Below are 24,307 nucleotides of genomic sequence, written 5' to 3'. Positions count from 1 at the left end.
GGTCACGGCAGCGCTGTTGCTTTAATACGGTGTGTGACAAGTAGTATCAAAATCATCCCCACTCTCCAATCTTGTTCATTTTTAATCAGCAATACTAAAACCAAAGGAAAAAAGTGCGTTAACCACACCTCTGGGCTTAAAAACGAGAAGACAAGACACAGAAATTCTCTTCCTTTAAAAAAAGCCATTTCAAAAGATTTTCTTTAATATCATAAAATATTTTCATGGACAAGTGAGCTAGCAAACACACATGCACCAATGTGCCTTTTGACAAGATATCCCCCTACCCCCACCCCTCCACTCCCACAGCAAGGTGGACATGAGATTGGAGAAATGAATACAGCAGATGATACAGAGAGAGAAAAAAAAAATTGATAAAAAGTATAGAATAGAACGTTGTGCTTGGTTATTGTCCTATGTCACAATAAAACAAAACATTTCGGTGCAAACAGTTAATTTTTCCTCTTTTCCATTTAAGTTCTGGTGGAGAAAAAAATACTTTTTCTATAATAAAATATGTGGTTTTTTGGTTTTTTGTTTTTTTACTTTTTTTAACATAACTTTTTTTTTTTCTTTTTTGCAGAAAATAATTTTGTAAACTGTCACTTTGCGGGCAGGGAGGCTCGATGCCACGTGGGTCCCAGCTCGCCCGGTTGGAGGCAAAGCACAGAGACCACACCCGGGCGGGAGAGGGGGCAGCGGGGGCGCAGGGCAGGGGCGCACAGCGGGCAAGGCAAGGGCGCTGGCCTGGGCGGGCAAGTTAGAGGTCGCTCTCGCCGTACAGCGCCGTGGAGAAGGACATGTAGTCCAAAGCACCTGGCACGGCGTCGGGGCCGGTGTAGGGGGCCATCCGCGCGATGCAGTACTCGGCCTGGTCGGGCGGCAGCTCTCGGCGCAGCTCGTCCACCGTGATGTAGTTCTGGGGAGAGAGCCGGCGGGGGGACCCGGATGTCACTATGGGCGACAGCGCCCCGCCCCGTCCCCTACTCCTGCTTCTGGATACAGAGACGTGCGCACACGCACAGATCCACAGGTGTATCCCGTATCCATATATAACGCGTGTGTTTATAATGCAAACACGTGCATACATACACACGTGTGCATATACAAAATACATGTTCATTTTCAATCTCCTGTTTGCCATCTCTGTACCAGTCCGGCCTGTTTCCAAGCTAACTCAAATGCTAACTGCACCTGTAATTTCAGGTATCACTCTGGTCTGCAGCAATCACAGGCTGGAGCCACCCGCAGGGACTCTGATAACACAAGCGAGGCACAACCCCTCAAGCAAGCACTCTGAAGATGATGTAATTTCCACAAATACAGTGAGCATCCAAGCGGGACATCGCCGCGGGGGGGGGACAGCTACCTCCACCAGGTTTGCAAGATGCAGGCCTGCCCGCGCCTCCCCTGGTCCCCAGCCCAGGTCTCTGTGCACCCGTGACAGGTCTCCTGGGAAGTTGGTTCTCTGGGGAGTCTAGCCTCCAGAACAGCTCACTCGGAGGCTTGGCCCCATGAGGTGGGCCCCCAGCACCATGCCCTACCTCTGCCAAAGCCCCCTACGAACCAGCTTTGAGGAAAATGGGGTCACCCCTAGGTCACTCCAAAAGCCAGGAACCCAGGCCCCTTTCTGGACTTCAGAGACCCAGAGTCACTTGAAGGAGATGGTTTCCAAGGGTCATTCCCACTCCAGGTGCCAGGACTCTAAGAGGATGTCCTTAAACTTTAGGAACTGACCTTCAGGAACTTCTCTTGGCTCAATCTTTCTCTTTTATAGACTGAGACATTTCAGAAATGATGCTCCCCTCTGGCTTTGGCTTTTTATAACTCCATCTTTCCAGTCTGAAGGAAGGATGGCAGAAGGCCTGTCCTATGAATTTTACAGAAAGGAAATCTGACCTCTAGACATCCCCGCTTTGCCAGTTTCTGCTGGCACTCCCACTGTTCCACTGCCAGGCAGGGCACTGCAGGGAACTTGGGAAATTGGGAAACCCAAACTGACTGCTGCTCAGGGTAGACCAATCAGACACACCCTTCCCTCCCACTCCCTGATGGTGGTCTGCGCCTGCGTGCAGCTCAATAGCAGGGTGAAGTCCGAGTTCTCAGACGACTCTTCCATCATCCGGTCACGTCCTCACCCCACTCTACCCGCCTCCATGACTCATCACTCCCGCCCGAGTGCAAAGGGGTCCCGCTCCCTGGAAAGAGACCCCCTTAGACTCACGCTGTGCCCGAACACCTTAGCTGATCCCCAAACATTACAGAAATGGGGGGAGATGGACAGCAGGGGGAAGCCCAGTGGAAGAAGGGGACACAGGGTGCAAGTGACCCCCCCACCTCCAGAGAGGGGCACCCTGCACAGACAGCACCCATGCCACCGGAGACCCACCTTGTCCCCAGCCAGGATCTTGAAGGAGGCCATGACCTGGTCTGCTGTGTCTGTGTCGGCCGTCTCCCGAGACATAAAGTCAATGAAGGCCTGGAACGTCACTACACCCAGGCGGTTGGGATCCACGATGCTCATGATACGGGCAAATTCTGCCTCTCCCTAGAGAGAAGAACCAACCCCAGGCCTGTCAGCCTCTCAGCCGCAGGCTGCCGGTAATGTCTCAAATGGACCTACGCCCCTGGGGGCTCAGAGCTGCCTGAGGCTGCTAGAGGGGGGGACACAGCGGCCCCTGGGGGCTGTCCTAAGGGCATCACAGGGACATCAGACCCAAGAGTGAGGACTCCGTTCAGGCTTCCCACACCCCCCAGGCTCCCGTGGGAGCCCATGATGACAAGGCTGACGACAGCTGTAACGGCTGCCAGCTATGACGTGTATTGCGAACCGCACTCTGCTGACGGCTGGATGCCTTTCACCTCTTTTCTCACCACCCCCCCCCCACTGTATGGCGCAGGTCCTTATCACTTCCATCAGGTTTCCAGATGAGCAACCGGAGGCCCAGACAGGCTTGGTGACTTGCTCAGAGTCACACAGCCAGCAGGTAACAGAGCTGGGATTTGAACTTGGATGGTCTGGCTCCACAACCTGCGCTCCCCCCCACCACACCGTACTTCCTGTGTGTCGGACCCAGGAGCCACACTTACAAAGTTCCTTTGGTGAACCCTGGCCGCAGTCCCGTAGGGGTCCCCTCACCTCACCCGGCTCCCCAAGCTGGTGATGACAGAGCTGGGATTTACTCCTGGGTTCCCTGAGTCCCAAGCCTGTGCCCTGGCCTGGCCTGGGGCAGCCCACAAGCTCTGCCCTTTGCACTGAGCCCCGGCACCTGCCTCGCGGCCCAGCTCAGGCCCCCCAAGTGTGAGGTTATACCATGGAGGAGGCCATAAAGGCCAAGGGGTGGTGGGCGTGGCTGCAGCCACCCCCAGGGCAGATGCAGAAATCTCTGTGCTTCCTGAAAGAGGAAGTTGAGCCAAACCCTACCCAGAAGTCCAAACCTCCAGTCCTTCTTGCTAGCCTTGTGGGCCAGCCCCACAAGCCACCATGGGAGAGGAAAAGCCCACCACCACAGGAAGTACCAAAAAAATACACCAGCACAGAGACCGAGGTGAGAGGGCCAGACCTCTGGGACACACGCAGTCCACGAGGCTGGGCCCAGCCTGCAGGGCTCCATCTTCCCCACGGACCAGAATCATGAGGCCCCTCCAGGGAGGGCAGCCCTTAGCCTGAGGGCTTCCAGCCTGCCCTCGCCAGGCCTCGGCTTCCCTGGCCAGACAGCGGGCCCTCGTCAGAACAGAGGGTGGGGTTTACATTACCATGTTGTAACCCATGGAGATAAGGCAGGCGCGGAAATCATCCGTGTCCATCATGCCTGTCTTCTTCTGTGGGGCCAGTGGCACCAAGACACAGGAGGGTCAGAGGCAGGAGGAGAAAAGGCCGGCCCAGGGCCAGGAAGACAGGGCACAGATGGCCAGAAGGGGAGGTCGACATGTATGATTGGGGGCGTTAGGAAGGGAAAAGGAACACAGGAGGAGATACATCCATGGGGAGGAGAGAGAACAGGGAGAGGCAACAGTCCGTCCACAGGATGGAGAGTGATGAGGAGAGAGGAAGATGGGCCCCGGGCAGGTTCCCACAAAAGACGACCGAGGGCAGAGGTCAGAGGTCGGAGCAATTGGAAGAGGAGCCCGACACGGGCCAGGCAGGGACAGCAGGAGAGGACGAGCCCCCGAGGCCCACAGGAAAGGGGAGACAGGGAGATCCAGACAGAGAGAGAAAAGAGAAAGGAGAAACGCGTTATTTCTCGCCCCGGATGCCACCCCTGAGTGTGCTCCATGCAGGAGGCGAGTACCTGGGGGTCGTTGCCAATATCATAACCCAAGCTGATGAGGCAGGCTTTGAACTCCTCGGGACCCAGCGTGCCGGAGTGATCCTGGGGCCGCCGTGCGCCAGGCAGCGAGCCATGCGGTGCCAGGGAGGTGGAGGCCGTGAGGGGAGGGGGTGGGCCATGCCCCGGGGGGGGGGGAGGGTGGCGCGTGTGGGGAGACATGGGGACAAAGGCATGCGGAGGGAGAGGGTGGAGGGTGGAAGGGGCAGGGGAGGAGGGGAAATAAAAAGTGCACACAGTTAGACACACGGACGAGGCCCAGTGGGTGCCCTCTCCCTGGCACACGCAGCCCGGCTCCGGGAAGCAGGCCAGAGGGGGCCATGGTGAGCCAGGAGCGTGAGAAGCTCCCCCAGAAGGGCCCAGCCCACCCCAGCCCCAAGGCCCTGATGCCGCTTTCCAAGAGGGCTTCACCCACCCAGGAAGCTGGAGGACAGGGAAGCAGGCAGGGGTGGTGGGCAGCACCGAACCCCAAGCTCCCAGCCGTCTGGCTACCCAGAAGCCCCAAGGCACTGGGAGGGATGGCCAACATACAGCTCAGCCTGTCCCAGAGCTGGGATGAGAACCCAGGAGGAACAATGCTGATGCCCCCAGAGTCCCCCAAAGGCTGCTGGAGGATGGGATAGGGAGGGGGCCTCTGCTGCCCTCTGTCCTGAGTCAGAGGCAAGGAACAGTCCCCACAGACAGGGGACAGCAGGCCGGCCCCTGAGGCTAGGGTAGCCTCGCTCCCAAGGACTGACTCCTCATGGCAGGAGAACAAGTGTCGGGGGCCAGTGATCCTCTCCCCACTCACTGTTATGAGCTCTTGGTCCAGAAAAGTGGGGACGTTCACAGCCACACCAGGACAGGCTTTCTGAGACCAGCTGTGCGGTCCAGAGTCAAGGCACGCTTCCTTCCTGCTTCCCTCCTCCTCTCCCTCCCTTGCCCAGGAACTGGCCCAGCATGGCTGCCCACCTCCTGGGCACACTGCCTTCCAGGGCCCTGGGGCAGGGGCTGGGGACTGCTCTAAGTGCGGGCAGTGGGGCTCTCACCCGGTCAAAGTGGTTGAAGGAGGCCCGGAACTCATTCATCTGCTCCTGGCTGATGCCCTTGGCATCTCGGGTGAGGATCTGATTCTCCACCTCGTTGATGGTCCTGGCGATGGTGGTAAGGAGCTGCTCCCAGCCCACACGGATGTGCTGGGGGGATGAGGAGCCTGTCAGCGAAGGGGCCCCAGACCTGGGCCTTGGCTGCTCCCGGCGACTCCTCCCCCCAACCGTGGAAATGGCCCAAGCCACCAAATCCAGACTTCCAGCCAGATTTATAGTGTCACTGGGACAGAGGATCCAGATGATAAAAGGGGAAGCACAGGAGGGCAGTGGCCTCCACCTGAGGCAGCAGAGACCAGAACTGGTGGCCTGAGTCAGGTCAGGAGGGAGGGCCCTGCATATCCCATTCCATAGCCACACACACTCTCCTTCATGGTCCAAAACCAGTCACTGCTTGGAAAACAGGTGTCTAAGCCAGTGTCTGGAGACCACCTGCAGCTGAATCACAGGGGCCTGTTCAAAACACAGACTCCTCTGCCCCTGCCCAGACCTAGTGAATCAAATCCTGGAGCCGAAGGCTTGAAGTCTGCATTCTCGACAAGTTCCCTGGGAAATTCAGAAGGGCCCGAAGACCCAGCGCTCCAGAGGCGAGCAATGGCGAGTATGCCCTCACTCCCAAGCGAGAGCTTGTCCTCCTACGGTGAGCCCTTTCCTTGGAAGATGGGTAACTGCCCCCCTGCCCCAGCCCGGGAGTGTGGGAAACAGAAGGGGATCTGGGGCTCCCGCCCTGGAGAAGCGAGACCGGCGCCACCCACCTCCATAGTGTAGTTGGTGTGCTTGTTGTCGAAGATGAGCGCCTCCTGGATGAGCTGGTGGTCGCCCTCCAGCTGGTCGATCTTGGGCTTGTAGTTGACAATGCTCTTCTCATACTGTCGCAGGTGGCTGAGCTGGTCCTCCAGAGTCCCGTGCATCTCAATGGAGATCCGCCCGATCTCCTGCTCACCGGGAAGGAAGCCCTTGTCAGACCGTCCCACTCTTGTCCCTGGGGTAGGGACTGGGGCCCCCAGGTCATTGGTCAGCCCCTCACATGATTCTCCTTGGTACCTCCCCTCGCCCGCCGCCCCGGTTATCAGGGAACCCATCAGGGATAATCAGTCCAGCAAGAACAAGACCCACTCAGCAGGGACACACTTTGGTATGGAAACAGCATCGTAAAGGGGTATGAAAAGCACTATCACTCGATGACATACCTCCCGTCTCTTGGGTGCCTCTCAGGCTCAGAAGGGGGCGGCTAGGTCAGTTCCTAACCTAAATGCTCGCTCCTCTGCTTGCCATTCAAACTCCCCGCCCAAGCTGTGTTTTCAACGATCACCCAACTCAGGGACTCTCTCTGCCCACAGAGCCAGCTTCCCCACAGCCTCAGAGCCCTTGACGTGGCTCCTTGGTGGCCATGCACCTGCCGTTCTGCTCCTAGGCTGCCTGCCTCCGCCTGCCTCAATCCTACCTGCCCCACGGGCCAGGCCTCAGCCCCCTTCCTGTCTGTACGTCATCTACAGAAACAAAACTTGTTTGTAAAAGCCTTTTCTGTGCACTCAATTCGACCCAGCAAGTATTTCCTGAGCAGCTACTATGCACAATGCATGGTTAAGCAGGTGGGCCTGGGGTGCAGGAGAGACAACCATGAGCTTGACATGGTTTCTGCCGTCAAGGAGCTCACGGGAACACCATGCTCTAACCCAAACAGGGCCCCTTTCCTGATCTACATACAGCACCCCAGGATCTGGCCCAATAATTGAGCAAAAAACCTCCACACTTGCCCAAGGCCCAGTTCTCTCTCTGTAAAGATCCTTCTCTTTGACAAACCTCTCTGCTCAAGAGGAAGGGACACCTGGTCAGCCAAATAAGTCAACGATATATCAGCGATTCAGCAACGATACATCTGTGGCACTTTCTCGTGTGGCTCTTTAGTGACAGCCCTGGGTGGGTCTTTGCGCCCAAACCAGAGATCGGGATCAACCCATTGGCCTTTTCTGACAGGCTCCATACCCCCTGTAGGGCCACAGACCCATCGTGGGCTTGGGACCAGCATTCCTCCCGGAATCCTGCCTAGGAGGAGAGAGGGCAGCCTGACTGGCCGGGACAGTGCTGGGAAGGGGCGGAAGCCCATCCCTGCCTCCCGTGAGGGGACCCACCTCCATCTTGGTCTGAATCCAGGGCCCGATGACATTGGCCTGGGCTGCGAACTGCTTACGTAGCCTCTCATTGTGCTGCTGGCGGGCGTGCTCCTCCGTCAGGGCCTGGTCCCTCCGTGGCACCAACTGCCGCACCTGGGGTGGGGACAGTCACAGGACGTGGGTAACGGGCCAGCCGCGTGTCCCATACTTCAGACTGAGGAAATGGAGGCAGCATGAAAGGAAGGAGTGAGGCAGTAATAGAACAGGAGTGACCAGTTCCAGAAACTCCATCATTCCTTAACTGGACAGATTGAGTGCTTACCGTGTGATAATGAAAAAAAAAAAATCCATGAACATCAATGAAAGTCAACCAAAAAAGGGGACAAAATCCCTGCCCTTATAAAACCAGCCAATGCCCCACCCAGCCCTTCCACTCACGTGGTCCCATTTGCCATTGATCTCCTGAGGAGTGATGGTTGTGTAGGGGTTGGTGCCCGCCATGTTGACGTGGTAGGTCTGGACGATCTTGGACACCTCGTTGTGGATACCCAGGATGGCCAGGCGCTCCTTGTCGGCATCAGGGAGGGTGGCCTTGAACTGCTCATGGGCTGTGGTCAGTCCCTGGGTGGAAGAGAAGTAGAATGACAGTGCCTCATGTGGGAAAGATGAACTAAGGGAGCCCTATGGGTCCCACAGTGGGGGGGGGGCAGGAGGGCCACTGAAAGCCTGGCTCCACACCAACAGGGAGACACAGAAGCATCAACCAAGGATGCTCATGGCTGAGAACCAGGTGGGCGGGGCTGGCCACGGGGAGGTGAAGGCAGAGTCATCTAACAAGAGCTTCGTCCTCAGGACTGGTGAAATCAGGAGCAACTACCCCTAGAGTGTACACCACCCACTGTCAGGACAAAGACAAGGTCTGCTCCCCCAGGTGACCTTCCGTAACCCAGGCTTCCTTTGCAAAATCTCTTAAAACCAATCCCTTGCAGCTGTATAAAAGAATGGGAAAGCTATTTACTGCTATGCAATGAGCTCCAAAATATTAAGTTAAAAATAAGGGTTCAAAATACAGTATATAGTAAGAATGGCTTTTTGTGTTAAAAGGGGTATGGGGAAGAACACATTAATAAATATTTTGGGGTGTCTGGGTGGCTCAGTGGGTTAAAGCTTCTGCCTTCGGCTCAGGTCATGATCTCAGGGTCCTGGGACCAAGCCCCATATCGGGTTCTCTGCTCAGCAGGGAGCCTGCCTCCCTCCTCCTCCCTGCCTGCCTCTCTGCCTACTTGTAATCTCTGTCAAATAAATAAATAAAATCTTAATTAAATAAATATTTTTGCTTGCATAGGCAGAGATAGCATGGGCCTACTGCTTCACTCTGGGGAGGACTCTAGGGTAGGAGGGAGAATTTATGGCCTATCATCTTCATTTTCTAGATTTTATACCTCTGCATAGGTTGCCTAATCAAAATACATAAAATGCAATTTGTTCAAATGAAGAAAATCCTTGGCTGCTATCCCCAGCCCCAAAGAGCAGTCCTGCAGGGGTGAGGTTTGCACAGGGGCCTGGGGGAGCCAGCCTTCAGGGGTGAGGAGTCTGCAGCACACCTGGATTTCCTCGATGGTGTGCACGATGAAGGTGTCCTGCAGATCCTCCATGGCCCCCTCCATCCAGTTGTTGAAGGGTGCAGCCCGCTTGGCGTACTCCAAGTACAGTTGGTCAATGGTTTCCAGCAGCTTCTCTGTCCGCTGGAGTGAAAATTGGAAGGGGTAGATAGGGAGGTATTCAGCAGAGTCCTATCCAGAATTACCACTCTCTGCCCCCCGACCCCCATCCCAAGCCTCCAAGGTCCTGCTGTCCTGCCCCAAGGGGTCTAGGTGGGGAAGACCAGACTAAGGCAGGCAGAAAGAACAGGCTTTCTCTGGGACACTGGTTCTTAATGTGGGGTCTACAGACCCTCCCACACTGGATTCACCCAGCCCAACCCTCAGTCTGATCTGCGGAATAGGAAAGTGCTCAAATGGCTGGGGTTGGGCTGTGAAGTGCATGAGACAGGGAGGCCAGAAAGGACGCATCTCCATCAAGGCAAAGCCCAAACCAGCGCCAGAGTGAACCTTCGACACATAGGCCACAGTCGATCCAGGGAACCAGTGGGGCCTTCTGGCCCAAGGCAAAGGGAATCACAAAGCAGCAAGAGGCTCCCAGAGCTGCTAGGGGCCGGCCCCCGTCTCCCTCAGGGGCCACACCTCCAGAGCTTCCCTCCGCTTCTGGGTTAGGGCTCCCAAGTTGTCCCACTGGTCACAGATCTTCTGGCACCGGGCATTGACACTGGGCGAGTCATAATAGTCCAGCTCGCTGCAAGGGGAGAGACAGTAAGAGTCTGATGACCCGGGTTTCCTCCAGGGTCTGCTCCCCTCTCCCTGGTGCTGGGCACGCAAGTGGTACAGGGAAGCCAGGCGTGCTCCCCAAGACCTCCAGGGACCCCAAGACCCCCCAACTCTTTGGCTTTCAGAAGACCGCCGGGAGACAAATGAAGGCAAGTTCTCTCCAGGGGCCCCTGCCACAGCTCACTGGAGGTGGTCTTGACCCCCTAGGCCAAGCGATAGCTCTGGTCCAGCACTAATTACAGGGAAGGACCGGATGCCCTCAGCAGCAGGGTCACGGGCTCATTCTCTGCCCGAGGCAACATTCACTGCCTTCTGTATGGGTGCCCTTCCCGCCCAGGTGCCCGCTGTACCCACCCTCCTCGTTTTGCACAGCTACATCCCCTTCCCACCGCAGCCCCAGCCCTCGCCCGGCCGCGCCTACTTGAGCTCCTGCGCAATGGCGGCGATCTGCTCCACGCGGTCCTGGTGCGCGGCCAGATCACTCTCAAACGCCTCATGCTTCTTGAGCAGGGCCTTGATCTCCGAGAGGGTGGCGGTCTCGTAATCCTTCTGCCGTAGCATAGCCTCTTTGCCTGCGTTCGGGGGGAAGGGGTACAAGGCTGAGCAGAAGCCAGAGGCCCCATCTTCTTGGACCTGCCCATCTACCCGTCAGGGCTCCAAAAGCCCCACTTCCAGGGCACGTCCCCAGATGCCCACCATACAGCGATCAACCATCAGCAGTTTGAGAAAGCAACACGCAGCTGAACATCTGCCGCAAGGCCGGGTCTTGAGAAAGCAACACGCAGCTGGTACATCTGCCACAAGTCCGGGTTGGGGAAGGTGCTACTTTCCATGGGACGTGTATGGGGCCACGAGGAGTGGTTACGTCCAAAGGCTACGCTGGGCTATGCCCCGTGGAACAGCAGGGAAAGAACCAGCCAAGCGCCCCATCTTTCTCCAGCTACTGTTGCAGGCCCCCAGCAGCCCTGCAGGGACCCCGGCTACTGTTGCAGGCCCCCAGCAGCCCTGCAGGGACCCCTCCCCTTGATTATCTGGCTGTGGTCCGCATGTCCACGGCACTCCAGACAGAATCCAACAGTGGCCAGAACCTTCTGTGACTGTCAGGGGCACCGCTCTCTCTTTAGGAACAGGGCAGGCTGGCACGTCTGGGATTTCTGCTTCCCAGGAGGAAACGGGATGAGAAATGAAGCCCCCAGACTACTGCTATGTGATGTCTGCCAGCTGTCTCATGAAGTGTCTGGTCCAGCACAGGGGCTGCCCTGGCCCGGCCTGCACGTCCCCACCCTGCACATCTGGGCCCGTCAGGGAAGCTCAGCCAGTCTCAGCAGATGAAGGCCGGGCTGTGGAGGCTGGAAGACCATGCCCAAAGTGGCCTTTCTTTCCTTCCCTCTACCTTTTTTTTTTTTTTTTTTTTTAAAGATTTTATTTTTAGGGGCACCTGGGCTGCTTAGTCATTAAGCGTCTGTCTCTGGCTTTGGTCATGATCCTGGCATCCCGAATCGAGCCCCCCATCGGGCTCCCTGCTCATCGGGGAGCCTGCTTCTCCCTCTCCAGCTCCGCCTGCTTGTGTTCCCTCTCTCACTGTCTTTGTCATAAATAACATAAAATCTTAAAAAAAAAGAAAGGATTTTATTTTTAACTCATCTCTACACGCAAGGTGAGGCTCAAACTTAACGACCCCAAGATCAAGAGTCACATGCTTTTCCGACTGAGCCAGATAGGCGACCTGCTACTTCTTATTCTTTAAGTCAGAATAATAATATATTAAGTTTACCAGGGAAAAAAAATTAACGATGAGCCTACTTATCTACTCTTTTTCCATCTCTCCTTATACGGATGCCGTGTCACAACCCTCAGGGAGATGGAAGCTGTGCTTTCAAACATTCAGCAGCCCATCCTCAGACTCTCTCCTCTGGCTTCAGTTTTCACATGTGTCCCCTCTGGTGGCTGAGTCACCACTGGTGTGACCACCTGTCCCCCTACCGTGGGGCGTCCAGACCCCTCAGCTTGTGCTATCAGAGAGGGTCTCCCGGCAAATCTCCCTAGACGTGTGATTTCCCCACGTTCAGGGTTCATGCTTCAGACAGGTTCAAGAATTTCTGGGTCAGCAGGCGGCACCACGGCCAGGTGTGGACGTGCCCAGCTAGACTGCTTTGCTCAGAGGTTGTGCCCGCATTTGCTGCCCTCACACCAGCCATTCTCATGTCCCTGCTGGTAATGGACCGGCTGACGGGGCCAGCCCCTACTCTGTACCTTTCTGTGAGCTTTGCCTGGGCCCTGGGGAAGCTGTGACTGACACACGTGAGTTGGTATGATTTCTACTTCAACTCTGCACCAGGTGCACCTGGCAGTGGGGGGCGGGGGGTTTGCAGGTAGCAAGCTTGCACCACTGTGTACTTGCAACATGGAGCTAACCCAGGCCCCCTCAGGCCAACTCAAGCACGTGCCCATCCCCCACCACGCCACAGGGTATAGCCTGTCCCTCACCGTCTCCAGCCTGAGATCTGATGGGGGAGCATGGAAACACTGCAACCTACCTCACCAGCCAACAGAGGCTACGCCAGAGGTTCCAGCTGAAATGGCTGGACCCTAGGAGATGGGCAGTGTGGGTCCCTCTCCAGCCCTGGCCCCCAGTTCTAGGAAAAGTCGACTCTAGGAATGACTTTTCTTTCTTTGGAGTTAACTTCAGCTGCCAACAGGGAGACACCAGGTGTGGCCCCAATTGCCTCCAAGCTGGAGTAATGGAGACACATCTCACCTCTGTTAACGCGGCAAGGGCTCTACGTCACTACCACTGGAGGCCAGAAAACAGCAACAGGGCATGCAGTGGAGGAAGAATCCCCAGGGCTACCATTTACGGAGTGTTCTCTACCTGCCAGGCACTCAGCTAAGCATAAAATGTCCTTACGATGCTTACCGCTACAGCAACCCTAGGGGGACGCATACCGAGTTGAAGAGTATTCCCCGAAACTCATGTCAAGCCAGAACTTCAGAATCTGACCTTATTTGAAAAAAGGGTCTTTGTAGATGCAATTAGTTAAGATGAGGTCATAGGAGACTAGGGAGGGCCCTAAATCCAATGACTGGAGGCTTTATTAGAAAAAGGAGAAACACAGAAGCAGCCATGGGGGATGGTGCAGCGACTGAACAAAGCCAATGACACCAAGGACAACCATCGAGCACCAGATGCCAGGAAGCAACACAGACAGCCTCATCCTTGGAGCCTCCAGAAGGAACCAACCCTGCCAACCCTTCTGCTTCGGACTCCTCAGCACCTGGGAGGGAGCACGTTTCTGCCGTGTGAAGCCAGCCAGTGTCTGGCTTCCAGCAGCCCTGGATGCTGACACAGGGGAGGGCGCTTGGTCCCCCACATGTCACAGATGAGGGAACAAGACCTGGAGGCTAAGTTGCTGGTCCAAACTTACTCTGCTTCTAGGTGGCAGAGTCATGATGAGAACCCAAGCTAACAGCCTCAGGGGAGAAGACACCATCGCGGTGACCAAAACCAACGAGTCACACATACATAGCCTCGTCCTAGGCAAGGAATCCTTCTCGGTGCTTCCGAGGTGCTCATTCATTCTGTTCCCCTAAACCTACCAAGTTGGCACTGTGATTATCCCCACTCTACAGACGAGGAAGCAGAGTCACCCAAAAGGCCAGTGAGTTTGTCTAAGGAAGAGCAACTAGAATGAGACAAAGCAAAGCAAAACAAGCAGCAAGACAGAAAGGAGCTGGGGCTGGTGGTCTGGCCGGTGGAGCATGGAAGCTGGCATCCCCTGGGGAGGCAGGAGGCTGGGCTGGCGTTACCGTCCGTCCAGGCCTCGTGGATGGAGGCCTTCTGCCGGAACTTCTCTGCCAGGTGGTCGAGCCGCTCCAGCCTCCGGATCTCATTCAGCAGCCACTCCTCGTAGCCCTTCTCTGCCTGCTCTAGGCAGCCCCAGGCATTGTTGATGTCCTGTAGGGATGGGAGGCACAGGGTCAGGCCCTGCTGGCCCCCGAGAACCCCAGCCAGCCCCTTCCCCACGTCAGCCAGGCCCACCCAGCCCCCCCACCCCCCACTGGTGTTTCCCAGGCTCCGGGGCACCAGGCCTTCCGGGAAGGACATTAGGCCCAAGTCCATATAGGCCACCCAGCTATAGGGCTTTGGCGTGCAAGCCCTGTGGGGAAAGAGTCCGAGGCCCTCTGAGGCCCAGGACGCTGACAATCACAGGATGTAGGGCGAGCCGGGGAAAGGAGCAACAACTGAGTGAGGGAAGCAGGGATAGGGGCCTCCCAGGATGCCCACATCTCTGGATGTGTCATGAGCTCTGGGCAGTCACCTGGAGCCTGCAGGGACCTTGGTCTGGCTGAGCTGGCCAAGCATCTGAGCACAGGGACAGCTGCTGAGCCCAAACCCACAGCCCTTCAAACCTGCAGGGTCGTTCCGACAATGAGCACAGGGTGCCCGCTGGGCAAACAGGGGCAGAACCGGCCTGGATGCCACCTGGGGGCCCAGGAACAGGCTGCACCCACCCGGGGGCTGGGGGTCCTTCTAACTCACACACAGCACCCTCTGGTTAGCAGGGGCCTAGCCACCTAAAAGCTGCTGTTTCAGCCTGGAATCTGGAAAAAGACTGCAATTGGAGACTCTTTCCTCTCCTCCAGGGTCCCCGGGGATCCTGCCTCCTTCCAATTTGCCTGCTTTCCCCATCCCCTGCCCTTCCTGCTTTATATCCCCACACTGTCTCAGGACTTGTCATTTTAAAGGGCAAAAGCTTATCCTGGTGAACTTTTAAAATTTTTTTTCCATGTTTCCCTGGCTCATAATGTTCCTTCCCAAGTCTGAGGACAGGATAAGCAGGAAGCAAAAATAACCTAAGTAACCTACAGGAAGAGAATTTAACAACTTGGAAAACCATTCATGATGTAATTTTAGTTTTTTTTTTAAGAGGCTTATGAAATAAACATGCTTTAGGGTTTTCTTAAAAATTGTATTTACATAAAGAATTTTTTCCAAAGAACTTTTTTTTTTTTTTAAGATTTTTTATTTATTCATTTGAGAGAGAGAGACAGTGAGAGAGAGCATGAGCGAGGAGAAGGTCAGAGAGCGAAGCAGACTCCCCATGGAGCTGGGAGCCTGATGTGGGACTCGATCCCGGGACTCCAGGATCACGCCCTGAGCCGAAGGCAGTCGTCCAACCAACTGAGCCACCCAGGCGTCCCCCAAAGAACATTTTTTTTCGTAAGTAGACTCCACGCCCAGCTTGAACTCACGACCCTGAGATCCAGATCTGAGCTGAGATCGAGAGCTCAATGCCCAACTGACTGAGCCACCCAGGTGCCCCTAAAAAACATTTTTTTAAAGTTGATATTGATAACTGAGATTATGAGTAATTTCTGTTTTTTGCCTATTTGTATCTTTGAAATAGCTTACCCCCCCCCCAAAAAAAAAGCCATTACATTTTTTGTATGGTAATACACTTTGGGTGGCTCAGTCAGTTAAGTGCCTGCCTTCAGCTCAGGTCATGATCCCGGGGTCCTCGGATCAAATCCCACATCAGGCTCCTTGCTCAGCAGGGAGCCTGCTTCTCCGTCTGCCAGCTGCTACCCCTGCTTGTGTTCACACTCTTGGTCTCTCTGACAAATAAATAAATAAAACCTTAAAAAAAAATGAAGTAAAATAAAGTGTTTGAAAAGATTCCACAGCAGTAAAAAAAACTATCCTGACTGCTACTGATGGAGCCCTGTTTGGCTCAATATGTAAAGAGGCATTTTGCTTGCAAAGATGTTTTTTTGAGGGGTGGGGGAGAAGATGGTGCTGGGAGGGCCAGTTTGGCCTGGAATAGTGGCGAGGAGGGGGCTGAGCCTGGGGGAGGGGCAAGTGGGGGAGCAGCTGGCGGTCAGTCGGGGGGCCCGGGCTCCCCTGCACTCACCGAGACCATCCTGCCCTCGGAGGGCATGAAGGCGGGCCGGTTGCTGAGGCGCAGCTTGGTCTGCAGCGTGTTGAAGTTGATCTCCAGCTGGCACTTCTCCTGTACTTTGGGCGGCTTGTGCAGGCGCCGGTAGTCCCGGAAGTCCTCCAGCTTTTGCTGCATGGCCTGCATGGTGTTCTCCGGCGCCCGGTTCTCCAGCCAGGGGATCGTGCGGCGGATCCACTCCAGCAGCTGGAGGGCGGAAGGGGTGAGGATGCTGGGAGCCGGCGCAGGGACTGCTTCCCTCTCCTCCTCGTGGCCTTTTGGTTCTTCCCACACGGGGAGGGCCGGGGGGAGTGTGCCCTCCTGACGGTCCACTCTGTCCCGACTCCCACTCCCCAGCCACGAGGCCAGGTCAGGGCCCCCACCCCCAGTCTGGCCACCAGCCTCCTGTTTGCCTGGGGAAAGAGGCTGACTCCAGTCCCTGCTCTGCCAGACCCGCTGGGAGGTCAGCTTAGGTCAGTTCACGTCTCCTAGGAGGGGACCTGAGCTCGGCCTCCAGCTCTACCACCTGGTCGGGCCTCCGTGTCCTCAGCCGGACCAGGGAGGGGGTGCCCAGTTGTTTCCCAAGGCCCTTGTCACCTGGCCACCTAGAATTCTAGAATGAGGATCTCTGACTCAAAAAGGAAGGGGCTGGCTTCTGGGGCACAGGCAGGGAATGACGGCCTGGATGAGGTGACGATGGTGGAGAAGGTGTGGGGTGGAGTGTTGGCGGTCACAGGAAACAGAATGAGCGCCGGCAAGGGGTCAGCCTGTCCCCTAAACGAACTCCTTGGTATAATCACCTAACCCCTTTGGGTTAGGTGCTGTGATCCTGCCCCAGGTTGCAGTGGGGTGACTGAGGCACCATGAGGTCACATAACTTGCCAAGGTGAGCAAGCCAGCACCGCAGAGAGGAAGCCTGGCACCTGGGTACCTACTACACTGGACGGCAGATCCCCCAAGAGGTTGGGTTCAGAAGGCTGAGTTCTTTTAAGGAAGAGGCAAGTGGAGCTTTCACCCACATACAGTCAACGGCAGAACAGCAGACCCAGCACTGTCTCCTCCTGTCCCCTGAGTAGGCCCAACTGCTAAGCTAGCTGGAGCCAGCCCTGGTCCCTCTCCAGTTCACATCCTCCCTGAACCAGGCGTCCTCCTTTTCTAGGCCAAGCCACTCAAAGCACAACAGTATCCCAGACTAGAAAGAGATCTCTCGGCTTAGCTCTCACCCGACAATGAAAAAAACCAAGACCCAGAGAGGTGCAGAGTTCGCCAGGCTCACTGTTTGTCGATGAGAGAAAAGCCGGGGACTCGGCCCTCTGGAGCCTGCAGCCCGGCCCCGCCTCTGCCTCCTGGGAGAAGGGGAGAGGAGCCCAAGCTTCCCTGGATCTGCTGTGCTGGGACCAAGCCTCAGACTGTGCCCCAGGGACGGGTTTGAGGGGGACACATTCTGGGGGCTCCCTCTTCCCCCAGGGTGGGGTAGCAGAGCCTTGCTTGAGCAAGGCCAGGAGAAGCCATGAGGTACCCACATCGCTGGCCAACTTCTCATAGTCTTCCATGAGCTGCTCATTCTCCTGGTTGACGGCCAACACCTTGCAGATTCGATTGGCTGCTGTCTCCGCCTGGCAACAAGAGAGGGAGTGGGGGGGATACGCACGGTCAGCCCAGGGTAGCAGGAGCTCCCACCCCAGCAGCTCCACGTGGCAGGAAGGCAGCTCTCAAGGCTCTGGATCCACATCCTCCTCGCCAGCCTCTCTACCAGCCCATGCTGGGGCCCACAGTCAAGGGAGTCCAGAGAAAGATCTTTGTAGCTGAACTGGGGATCCCTGGAGAAGGACCTGAGTTGGAGGCCAACCACTGCATGTTGGGAAGACACTAACAGAATAACGGCCGATACAATCAAAACGTTCCGCTCAGGTAAAGAGATGAGAAAATGCACACACAGCCTGGAATCCCCAGTGGAGGCCCAGGGATTCCCAAAACTCAGGCTCTCAGGCTAGATCGGTCAGGATCTGGGGAGATGCAGAAATTCACAGCTGGGAGTCTGGAATAAGGTGCTGACTGAGAGGCAACAGGGCCTCTCGAGATTGCTACTGAATCTGCTCCTGGCTCAACGCCCCAAGAATATCAGAGAAGTCTCAGAGACCCTCTACAGCACGAAGGATAAGACTTAAGGATCAACCCAGCATGGGAAGAATGGCCAGGCAGGCGCCTGCGGGAAAGCTAAGCACGGGTCTTGCGCTGAGTGAGAGCTGGGCTTCTGCTAGCCCTTGGGTCCTGGTGACAAGAGGAATGAGAGAGGACTGACTGGAAATCAGAGGCAAAAGCTCAGAAACTCCAGGGGACACTGCCTTCTTAGTCTATGAAGGGGGCTGTGGACCCAACACCAGCAAGGGCCAGTTGCTCCGGTGATTTTTAAACTCATCTTTTCACATCATGGCCCACCTCCAAGGGAAGGGGAACGCAGAGCCTTTTTGGGGTCCTGGGATAGAAAGCCTAGGGACAGGGGCAGATAATGCCAATGAAAAAACAGATATGCATTCTGGGGCCCTAGAGAACAGTGACCCTGCAGATGGCAAGAGCGTAAGGGACAGAAAGATGGGACCTCACAACCAGCTGATGAATAACACAAAATGAGCTTTTATTGCAGCAAGATAAATGGAGGCTAGGCATAAGGAAGAACTTCCAGAGAATGAAGGTGCTTTCAACCGGAAAGAAATAATTAAGATCCAAGTTTTTTTTCTTTGCAGAACTTTTCAAATAGGACATATCCCACTGAATCATGTGACTAGGAGGGGCTGCTGGGATGCGTGTGTGTGTGTGTGTGTGTGTGTGCGCGCGCGCGTGTGTGTGTGTAAGCAGGTCAGCATAAAGGTCCTTTCGAACTCCAAGTCAAGAGACTGCACCCGCTAGGATAAGGTTTTGGAGCAAGGAGACCTCCCCCAGGTTCAACTGTGGGAATGGCCACAGGCCCCCAAGATAGGACAGGTGCTTTGAATCCCAGGTCTCAAGACACCGAGGCAAGGAGTCACATTCTTAGACCCTCACCCCTCTGCCCTCCAGCCTAACTCTGCCCTGGAGAGGCCGTGGCCCCTTCTCACGTGGAACCCGTGAGGGATCATCCTTCCTCTTAAGAACAAACAGGTAACCACAGAGAATTCCAAAAGGTGACGAGGAAGGAAATTCCTTCCTTGTGGGGTCCTGGAAAGAGCAAGGTCATAGGAAACAGGCTGATGTGTCCCATAAGGAGGGCGAGGGATAGCAATCCACCTGAAGTCACCAGGGCCACTTCCCTTGAAGGCTGGGGAGGGAGACCTCCAGGTGGGCGGGGCAGTGGTCTCCATAGTAACACAGGTAAGTCAGTCCAGCATGCTGACCAGGTAGGTAAGAACCAGAGACAGCCACACACCACAGGCAGGCAGCAGCTACCACTGCCATGTTTCCTGGACAAAGCCCTCCTTGGCCTCACTACCTTCCTGATTCATCTTGAAATTCTGAGTTCAGTGGTCCTAAGCTTTGACCTGTGTGCCGCTTTGTCAAACCAACAGACTGAATGAGGCCTGTGTTCATGGCATGGTAAGAGACAGATCCTGGGAGCCTCCCCTGGGAGCCCTGCCCTTCCTTCGGAGCCTGCCTGCTCCAGGGTCAACAGAGGGTCCTTTTGGATAAAGTCTGGAGGAGCCAGTTCCCCAGTGGGCCACCTGGGGATTTTTCAGAGAGTCCCTCCTCTTTCCCAAGCCTGCAACTCAGCCTGCCCACACCCAGGTGGCTTTACCTGAGGAGACTGAGAAAAGCGATTATTATAACCAGGAAATGTGCCTTCAGAAGAAAGCACAGGCGTCACAGAACAAGAGTTTAGAAATGGCAACAGCCCGTCTGCAAACTCCTCCCAGCTCCCATGGTTCCCTCTAGGAAAGAAGCAGGCTCCTGGAATCCAGACTTGATTTTAAGGAGAAAAAAAAAAAAAAAGACAGGTGGAAAGTTCGCTGACCCGTTTCTTCCGCTCACTGCATAACTCCCCCTGTAGAAGCCTACAAGGTGACACCTGCTACCACAGTGGTCCCTTAAAGGATCCAGTCATCTGCCACCCCCCGCCCAGGAGGCCACAGAGGCCATGCAGGGAAGGCAGACCTGAGGGATGCACTCGCTATGGTAAAGGCAAGTGAGATCCTTGAGGGTGGGACCAAGGCCTACCTTAGTTGTCCCACTTTCTAGTTTTCTAGAAAAGATTTCTCCCGTGGCTACAAGAACTTCATCACTATGGGGGATTCGGGAGAAAGGTACCAAGGACCACCAAGTCATAAAGACGCCTCAGAGGAAAGGTTTGTTCTAGGGGAGGAAACATTCATTGTCTGAGAGAAAGAGAAACTGAAGCCCCATCAGGGGCTTACCACCCTGAGGAGTGCTGGCCTCAGGCTCTCCCTGGATCTCCCAGCAGGAGGAAATGGGCTGCTTTGGAATGGAGAGGAGAAACCAGACCACCCAGGCCTCTCTGACATTAACAGAATTTGCAAGAGATAAGGGACCTAAGCACAAATATCTTTACCGGGCTGAGAAAGTATTTTATAACAGTAGGCAAAAGGACTACTTCTAAATGCCAAAGGAAGACATCTAGAAATTTGCATTTACCTTCCCTTGGTTTATTTTTTCATGACTTACTTTGGTTATATTATTATACAGCTTAATGCAAAACAATCTGTTTAGTTTCCTATGAGTGTTTTTTTTTTTAATTTTTTAAGTGAGGGACTATTATTCTTGGAGTACTTAACAACTTAGCTATCCCACGTGAATCGCAGCTCTCCCAGGCCAGACTGTTGCCCTACAAAGCAACATGGAATTCGCTGGTCCAGGTAGTGAATTAAGGTGGCGTCTCGTCTGCCATCCAAATGTGGCCAAATGATGCACAATGGCTCTGCCACCCATAATCCACAGGGATTCACATGAATGACACCAAAATGTCATCTGTGATCTTTTTCATCAAAAATTTCCCATATCTACCTAGAATTGCCCATTTCCTTCCTCCCACAGCTCAGCCCTTCCCTGTATCTAAACCAGCACCCAACCCCAGTGTCCCCACCAGCAGGGCCCACAGGCAAAGGGGCTCAGCACGCTCCCCCGCTGCCATCTCTGGCTTCCCCTGGGGGCCTCGCTCCAGGCAGTGGGAAAGACCTGGCCAGCAGGGCGAGCTCACCCTCCCCTCGCAGGCTGCACTGTCCCCCACACTGGGACTGCCTTCCCCACCCTTGCCACATCTTCACTTGAGGACCCCTACCCAACCCTGAAGACCCCCAAGCTCAAGGGCCTCCTGTTCAAGAAAGCGTCCACGTTATGCAGCCCTGCAGCCCCCCGGCCTGCCCCTCCCCTGCTCAGGTCTGCAGCAAAGTGGGCACTGACTACACCACAGCCATCCATTGTTGGCTTCTGGGTGTCAGGGCTTCCCCCAGAGGGACCGTGTATCCCTTGAAGGCAGGAATGGTGTTTCTTTCCCGTAGGAGATTCACAACATGAAAAAAAGCAACCGAAGGGCCAGACAGATACAAACATCACCATCTATTCCTCAAAGTGCCCAGAAATACCTAGAGCAGAGCCAGCCTGGGCCGTAGATCGTTATTTCTCACGGTCGTTCCCAACAGACCATGAACTTTAAAGCACCAACTACATAAACAGAAGTTGTTGCTTTCTGTTGATTCTAAATTGACACGGGGGAAGAGGAGGGGAAAAGAAAACTGAGAAAGAATCAGAACCCAAACCATCATGTCAAACAGAAGTTGGTCCTCATCCGACAAGGAGGACCAAAATTTCATCTGTGATCTTTTTCATCAAAAATTTCCCATATCAGTTCTCTTTCCCATCTTGCAAGATGGCGGGCGAAAAAGCTGAGAAGCCGGATACTAAGGAGAAGAAACCTGAAGCCAAGAAGGCTGATGGCGGTGGCAAGGCTAAGAAGGGTAACCAGAAGGCTAAAACTCCGAAGAAGGGGAAGCCCCACTGCAGCCGAAACCCTGTCCTAGTCAGAGGAATTGGCAGGTACTCCCGATCGGCTATGTATTCCAGAAAGGCCATGTACAAGAGGAAGTATTCGGCAGCTAAATCCAGGGTTGAAAAGAAAAAGAAGGAGAAGGTTCTTGCTACCATCACAAAACCAGTTGGTGGTGACAAGAACGGTGGTACCCGAGTGGTTAAACTGTGCAAAATGCCTAGGTATTATCCTACTGAAGACGTGCCTCGAAAGCTGTTGAGCCACGGCAAAAAACCTTTCAGTCAGCATGTGAGAAAACTGCGAGCTAGCATCACCCCTGGGACCATTCTGATCATCCTCACTGGGCACCACAGAGGCAAGAGGGTAGTTTTCCTGAAGCAGCTGAGCAGTGGCTTGCTACCTGTGACTGGACCTCTGTCCCTCAATCGAGTTCCTCTGCGTAGAACACACCAGAAATTCGTCATTGCCACTTCTACCAAAATTGATATCAGCAGCGTGAAAATCCCCAAACATCTCACTGATGCTTATTTCAAGAAAAAGAAGTTGCGTAAGCCCAGACACCAGGAGGGTGAGATCTTCGACACCGAGAAAGAGAAATACGAGATTACAGAGCAGCGCAAGGTTGATCAGAAAGCTGTGGACTCACAAATTTTGCCAAAAATCAAGGCTGTTCCTCAGCTTCAGGGCTACCTCCGCTCTGTGTTTTCTCTCACAAATGGAGTTTACCCTCACAAATTGGTGTTCTAAATTTCTTACAAAGAACCTAATTAAATAACTGATCAAAAAAAAAAAAAATTCCCATATCTACCTAGAACTGCCCATTTCTAGTAGACGTGCACTTGCACGCCACATACCTGTATGGGCAGGAGGACCACTAGACACGCGTGCATGCACACATGTGTAGACATGAGCCTGCACACGAGGCACTCTGCTGCCTTTTTAGTTCCACCCTCCAAGGCTTGACAAGAGAAAGACAGTGGAGGGGACGGAGGGTACTGGGCATGGGTTTCAGGATCTGTCCCCGGATCGGCAGGAGATATGGAAATTTTGGTCAAGACAAGAAGAGTGTGTGGGTCTAGAAGAGACCTCTTTCTTCCATAGGAGAGGGCGAAGTTCCCCCTCCCCCTGGCCCGCTTGGCTCTAAGCAGGTGCCTGAATCCTTGGAAGTGTTTAGGGATGACTCTGGGAGAGGCTCTCAACCCCAGCCTTGAGAGGCACACCACCACCCTTGCCCCACTCCCCGCCCCACAATGGTGACCTTGTCCTTGAATGTGGACCAAAGGAGCGTGAAATGGTTGCAACAAGGATGAGAGGGAGGGAGGAGGGTATGGGGGAGGTGGCATGAGATCGGGGTGGGGGCGGGGGAAAGCAGGCTGCTACATGCACACGCACGTACACACACGCACACGCTCTCGCACGCACGCACTCCCATCCGAGCATCATCATCAGCCAGGACACAGGGAAGGCCAGTGTCAGCAGGCATGAAGCCCAGGACAGAACCCTCGGAGGAGCCGGCGGAGAGGGACGAGCTAGAAAGAGGGAAACCGTGCAGCAGAGCGCCCTCTAGCTAGGGATGCAGGCAAGTGAGCCCTCTGTGGGTATCAGGGCAGGAGCAGGACGGGGAGGGGGGCTGCGGAGCAAGTAGACAGATGCTGCTCACAATCCGGCTGAAAGGTGGGGGGTCAGAGGGACCAGAAGAAGTCGGCAAGAGAGCAGCAGCGGTGGTAGGACAGAGGGAAATCAGAAGCAGGAGGCAGACCAGAAAAGAGGCTGGAAGGGGCTGGGGATCCTGGGAGGGCCGGGACACCTGTGAGGAAGCCTCCAAGCAGGACCGCTTTCCTATCTCCGTGCCAAGAAGGCGAGGCCAGAAGGAAGGCAAGGAGGGTTCTGGGTGCCCACCCAGCCAGGGAACAGCACTGCATCACGCCCATATGGTGCCTCTTCCCAAGGCACTTCCAGCGGAGAACTATCATACTGGTATGTTAGAGCCTATTTTTCCTGCCATCTGCAGCATTACTTCAATAACAAGTATTCAAATCCCCACGGTCTATGGGGCACCCATGCCTCCCTTGTGGCGCGTGCAGCTGCACCACGTCTACGGGGGAAGGCAGGGCCGATTTCTCCCTGCCCTGTCTGCTGGGTAACTTGAGCTTAAGTGGGAAGGAGAGAAAACGACGGGGTTCCTCAATGTTTCAGGGAGTAGTCAGGAAGCACAGCCAGGAGCTCCACCACCTGCGATAAGGGCTCTCGACTCGGCGTCCAGGGAAGGAGCAGAGATCACAAGCTCCTTTCCCATCTAGGGCCTCCACTAAGCCCAGCGTGTGCGGACAGAGACACACGGGGCCAGCCAGAGGCTGGGGCTCCCCGGCACCTTCAGGTGTCCTGGCCAAGGTTCAGACAGCACAAGAGGCAAGGGGCCTTCTCTAGTCCCTCCTGTCACTGCAGGGCCCACGGCCCCATCTGACCGCTGCTGGAACAACCACGGA

General features: G+C 55.1%; 1 protein-coding gene and 1 pseudogene across 4 annotated transcripts in view; one reads left to right on the top strand and one right to left on the bottom strand.

Moving 5' to 3' along the window:
- Positions 1-524: 524 nt before the first annotated feature.
- Positions 525-24,307, bottom strand: part of ACTN1 (actinin alpha 1) — a 96,967-nt gene continuing 73,184 nt past the window's right edge. For 2 of the 4 annotated variants that reach the window (XM_044230799.1, XM_044230801.1), the window contains 13 exons: positions 17,371-17,463; positions 15,824-16,054; positions 13,719-13,866; positions 10,333-10,483; positions 9,771-9,879; positions 9,132-9,272; positions 7,966-8,148; positions 7,546-7,680; positions 6,169-6,348; positions 5,357-5,503; positions 4,293-4,373; positions 2,390-2,548; positions 525-919 (listed from right to left, as the gene is read on the bottom strand). In XM_044230799.1, coding sequence (XP_044086734.1) covers positions 761-919; positions 2,390-2,548; positions 4,293-4,373; positions 5,357-5,503; positions 6,169-6,348; positions 7,546-7,680; positions 7,966-8,148; positions 9,132-9,272; positions 9,771-9,879; positions 10,333-10,483; positions 13,719-13,866; positions 15,824-16,054; positions 17,371-17,463 — 1,917 coding nt within the window. In that variant the 3' untranslated portion in view covers positions 525-760. Of the gene's footprint in view, positions 920-2,389; positions 2,549-3,756; positions 3,823-4,292; positions 4,374-5,356; positions 5,504-6,168; positions 6,349-7,545; positions 7,681-7,965; positions 8,149-9,131; positions 9,273-9,770; positions 9,880-10,332; positions 10,484-13,718; positions 13,867-15,823; positions 16,055-17,370; positions 17,464-24,307 lie in introns of all 4 variants that reach the window. The other 2 variants (XM_044230802.1, XM_044230800.1) reach the window with 2 other exon arrangements.
- On the top strand, positions 21,685-22,616 carry LOC122893646 (annotated as a pseudogene).

This window comes from Neovison vison, chromosome 13 (genome assembly GCF_020171115.1).
Source record: "Neovison vison isolate M4711 chromosome 13, ASM_NN_V1, whole genome shotgun sequence".
Lineage (NCBI taxonomy): Eukaryota > Metazoa > Chordata > Mammalia > Carnivora > Mustelidae > Neogale > Neogale vison.
Note: the sequence above shows the minus strand (reverse complement) of the source record. Positions and strands in the feature narration are given on the sequence as shown.